This window comes from Solanum pennellii, chromosome 2, assembly GCF_001406875.1.
Source record: "Solanum pennellii chromosome 2, SPENNV200".
NCBI lineage: Eukaryota > Viridiplantae > Streptophyta > Magnoliopsida > Solanales > Solanaceae > Solanum > Solanum pennellii.
This window is the reverse complement of record NC_028638.1, coordinates 39,783,386-39,788,999: the sequence shown is the minus strand read 5'-3', so window position 1 is coordinate 39,788,999 and position 5,614 is coordinate 39,783,386. Positions and strand designations below refer to the sequence as shown.

Below are 5,614 nucleotides of genomic sequence, written 5' to 3'. Positions count from 1 at the left end.
AAGGGCGATAAAGTAAGAATTATTTTCTTTTTTTAAAAAAAATAAAACTGATTTGGGGAGGGGTAGGGGGTATGGTGAAAGAAAGGGATAGAATGGGATAAAAAATTTTTTTTACATTTTACATAACTAATTATTTTAGGGGTGAATATTAATACTTTAATCCACCAAGATTTGATCTTGATATTTAGGCTATGGTGCTTTATAATCAATTATTGTCTTAATCAACTCATAGAAATAGTCCCACTGATGTTATTGAGGCAACGACTACTAAGTAACGTAACTAATAACTATCTGTGTCTGTGATTATTGTTATGGAAAACCAAACGTCAAATGGCTTAGAGGGTGATCATTCATCGATATGAATATTTCAGCATCAATTCTACGAAATGTCAAAATTTGAGTCGAATTTGACCTACCCAGTATATGTAATTTGCGTATAGTAATAAAAATGATGTTATATATATTTGCAGGTAGCAAACTGGTTCATAAATGCTAGGGTAAGATTGTGGAAACCCATGGTAGAAGAAATGTATCAAAGAGAGGCTAATGAAGATGATGACATGAACAGTAGAAACACACAAACACCAACGCCTGATATTATTATTACTACAACCAATTCTAACATTACAGAAACAAAATCAGCTGCAACTGCTTCAGACAAAATCAATGCCTCTGAAAATGACCCTTCAATGAATACACATTATTCATCCTCTGTGCCAACTCAATTAAACAATTCTCCGACTATTCAAGATGAGTCCGACCACATCTTATCCCACCGCAGCGGAGCCGAATACGGGACCACTGATATTGGATCCAAAATGATGACATTTGGGACCACCACGGCTGGTGATGTTTCTCTTACTTTAGGACTGGGAAATTTACCTGAGAATACTCATTTTAACAATTAATTAAACTAGTTTATTCCAATGATACTACATAAATTATCATATATAGTCACATAACTAATTTACATGCACACACTTTTCTCTCTAGATCATTTTATCATATATATATATGTTTTGTTGGAAATTTTATGAAAAATTTATATGGAAATCATTAGCGTGTCAAAACTGAATCCAAACATGGGTAATCCGTCCAATTCGTCCAGAATTTTAAGGATTGGGCTCAAAAAAATTTGAATTGGGTTCAATCTCAATCAATTCATGCTTAACTCATTTGTAGAGAATTCTCAATTGAGTCCAATTTAATCTCCAATTTCAACCCGTTTTAAAATTTTTAATTAAGATATGTTCCTATATTGAAGGTATAAATTATTATCTATTTAACATTTTTTAGGATTTATCTATTAATTTGTTACTTTTTTAACAAAAGATTATTGAGCGAAAATTTAAATTGTGATTACAAAAGTTAAATATTAATATGTTAAATTATTGAGATTAATCGGGTCGAATTGGGCGGGTCAAAATCCAACCCCTTCTTTAGCCCATTTGAACCCAACCCATTTAAGCTCAAAGTAAACTTGGACGGATCAAAATCCAACCTAATTTCTATTTAACCCATTATAATATTTTCAATTTCAACTTAACCCGTCTATTTGACACCCGAAGTAAAGAAAATTTGTTTGTGGACCCAAAGTGATCATGGGGACACATGATGTTGTTTGGGCTTTTAAAATTGAACTTATCTTACGCAATGGAGAATTGCATTTAATTGTTTTCCTTTGTACATGTACAAACAAGATTCTTTAGTTAATTTTTGTTTTTTTTCTCTCAAAACAATAAATTGAAATGACAGTTGAATTGGTCTGTTTTACTTGGGATAGTTGTACGTTACAATCAATGTATATGTATGAATTATTATGATGTTCTTGTTTACCTGCCCAGCTATATTACACACAAAAACAAAATAATGCACCTAAAACACGTGACATTGATTTTTTAAATTTATTTTTCTGTGGGGAGTAAATATCTTCTTTTTTTTTTGTAATATATTGATATCCTTTAAATTTATTGTTAGATTTGATTTAGATATTTAAATTAAAATTTGTCTTAATTGAGCACTTAAATGTATAATAAAGTGTTCATATTAGACATTTTAAGTCAATATTTTTAAAATAAAATTTTGGAAGTGTTTTCAATCGTTTTTTAGGTATTTAAACTAATCGTGTAAAATATATCATCTTTTAAATCTGAATTAGAATAAGTCTAAGGTTTTACGACTTATTAAGACATATTTTTATAACTAAATGAGATGATATATTTTAAGTGATTAACTTATCTACGTAATGGATACTTGAAAACACTTTTAAATATTTTTCAAAATTTTTTCAAGGACTATCAATGTATAGAACCTTTTTTTTTTCAGTCAGAACTATTTCTTCTATTTCAATTTAGCATAACTAAGAGAAAAGTAAATTATTTTTCTTATTTTACCCTTTAACATTTACTACTTCATTTCTTAAGTTATTCTCGAAGTCTTTTTGAAATGATATTAATAAATACATTATGATAAAATATACATTTGCATTTATTACATCATGATAAAATATACACTTGCATTTATTATTTCTGAATATAAGTACCAATTCATTGTGAAGGAGTAAAACTGAACAAACAAAACATTTTAACCTTATTTTAAAATACAATAAGAAAAAGTCTTTTATCTTTAAATATTTAAATTTCGTATTCAATTAAAATAAATAATCTAAATACATAATAAAAATTAAAAAGGAAGGATTACTGATACTTCCTCCATCCTCTTTTAATTGTTATATTACGTTTTTTGAAAGTCAATCTGATTAATTTTCAAAGTTAAATTAGATTATATTAAAAAAAATTTAAACATACAAAAGCAACAATCAAAACAACTATGGAGACCTCTAATTAAGAATATAACAAAAATTATGTTTATCACTCTACCCTTGTTGATATCAAATAGGATTTAACGTAGAATTAAGATCATTGAATTTGATTAAGCTCGTATATAACATTCTACACCCACTCTATCCCCTAAAAAGACAATAAATGGTTAATGTTATTAGGTAATCAGATATGTGTTAGAGTACAGACAAGAGTTTCATGCACGATTGTCATTTCAATAAATTAAAGGACCACCTTTTCTCCAACTAAGTTGGGTGATGTAGTTAATTAAGAGGACCACACACATGCACAAAAACCTTATCATAGCCACCCATTCTACATCTAATCTCTTATATCATCGAGGGTTCACATCTATTTTTGTTGCAAATTTAATAATTTTTATGTAAAAAATATTAAATTCAGATGAACAACTGAGTTCAGATCAATATCAATCGTGACAGCTCCACATGAAGGCCATATATTTGATGATTGCATCTTTTACAAAAAAAGAAAAAACATAATTGGTAGTACTTTATAATCTAATGAATTATTAGCACAACCTTTCATAATATCTAACTTCGTTTTTTTCTTTTTCAAAGCCACTACTTTTTGGATAATCAACTTTTGATTCATAATATTAGTCAAGAGAGGTGCATATTGGAGTTACAACTAAATTCGGATGCTCACTGCAGGACTCATTCAAAGATGACACTTTCAATAGAATTTTCTCCATACCCAGGTCTCGAACCCGAGACCTGGGTAAATCACTTCCTTCAATGAATCACCACCCATGTTGGCCCATTTCTTCGTAGTCAGAAATTATAGGGTTTTTACCTAGAATGCTTGCAATATGTGATTGTATATTAAAGGTATGGTCTAGTCCTCGTCTTCTCCATAATATGACGTACATCACATTAGAAAACTTGGGTATTTTTTACCATAATGGAACCAAATCCAATAAATGAAATGGAGTGAGTATCTTTTGCAAACTTTGGTTAGTACGTCAAGTAATAATTTTTTTTTTTTTAAAAAAAAGGCATGGTACATAGGTCAATATTATTAAAAACGTACATTATAATGCAGGATATACGTTATATATTCAGCATTAATATTGTGAGTAGCCTTTAGCTAAATATAAATTTGAATTTACTTTTTAAAACTAATATACATATTAAAAAAAAAAGAGAGAGAGAGAGAAATATCTAACTTGTGGTTTTGTTGTATTATTCCTCCTTATTCATCTTCTAATAATTTAATAAAAATTGAATTATGCTTCGTTTTATTTTTGTACGTACAAATGTAATTGCACATACTTCAATCACAAAATACAAGCGTAAAAAATCAATTTAAACTTGATTATTTACTTGTCTGATTTATATGTTTCGATGGTGTTTTTAGTTTTTAAATCAAACGCTACAATGTTAAATTCAATATGTGACGATTCTTCTTTCGGAGTTGTGATTCAGTAAAAACCAATATAATTTGTAACGGCGAGATGTATGGGTATACATTGATATACACGGTAATATACATGTTATTGCCACGGTATCCTCTAAATTTATGACATGGATCAATATTTGATGAACGTGACAATTTTTTTGGACAAATTTAGTTTTGGAGATGGGAAAAATGTGAAGTTAGGAATGAAATATTCTATTTTTTCTATTTGTTAGCTCGTTTGACATGCTTTGGCTATTCATTTTCATTTTTCTCTTGGAGTTATAATTGTTAGAGTGAAAGTTATTTATGCCTCTCAACTTTACTTCAAAAATTAAAATCTCACATCAATAATGAATAATAGATATTCTTTCTCTTTTCTATAGTGTGTATTTTATCTCTGACATTCTCAATTATTCATCTATATATTATCTATTTATGTTAAAAATAATATTTGTATTTTTAAGCAGACCCAAATGTGAAAAGGATCATTTGAAGGACAAATGTGCAATATTATGGTAAATAAATGGGAAAAGCCCAAATTGAAACTCTACACAGATCCAACTGATAAAATTTGGATGGAAATATTACGTGACACGGCAAACTAAGGCCCTATATTTACTTGAAATAGATCGGTAGGAATGGATGCGTAACTTTTAATAAATAATTACTGATTTTAGGGATAAATTTTATTTATTATTATTTATAGCAATATATAGCAATACTATGATAAATCTATAATATATATTAAAAATGAATTACGTATGCCATATATATATGTATTATAACTGTTTTAAAATATATCATGCTTGTTTGGTAAGAAATTTATACATTGTATTAAAATGTGTGATAAATTTGTTATCCATCAATAGAATTTGTATTATATGTGTTTTATAAATTATACTTTGTAATATGTAGTTAAATTTTATTATAAATGTATCAAAAGTGATTAAGTGAAAAAAATGATATTGCTATAAATGGTAAATATTTTCTTAATATAGTATATTCATGTATCTAGTGTGATTTACATATATCTAAGATACACAATAAAATCTTAATAATCTGTTATGTTCCCGGATTATGCGAATCACACTAGATACATGTATTTGTATGTATCCGGTGTGATTTGGCGAGCGATATGAGAGAGGCAAGGGAGATTTGTTATGTATCTCAGAGATACATGTAAATACACTTATATACAATGTATCTAGAACAACTTTGACCTCATTTATCTTGAAATACATGTATTTAGACATATCTGAACACACCAACATTTGATAAAATACAAAATATTGCAAATTAGAGTGTATCTAAATGTTATATTGCACGACAAAAATGAGGTTATTATTTATGACTAG

At 28.0% G+C, this 5,614-nt stretch overlaps 1 protein-coding gene across 1 annotated transcript in view; it reads left to right on the top strand.

Annotated features, from left to right (window-relative positions):
• LOC107009502 (BEL1-like homeodomain protein 2) overlaps positions 1 to 976 on the top strand; it is a 9,700-nt gene extending 8,724 nt beyond the window's left edge. The window contains exon 5 of the mRNA XM_015208843.2: positions 471 to 976. Within this exon, the coding sequence (XP_015064329.1) occupies positions 471 to 908 (438 nt within the window). The 3' untranslated portion in view covers positions 909 to 976. The remainder of the gene's footprint in view (positions 1 to 470) is intronic.
• Positions 977 to 5,614: the final 4,638 nt, after the last annotated feature.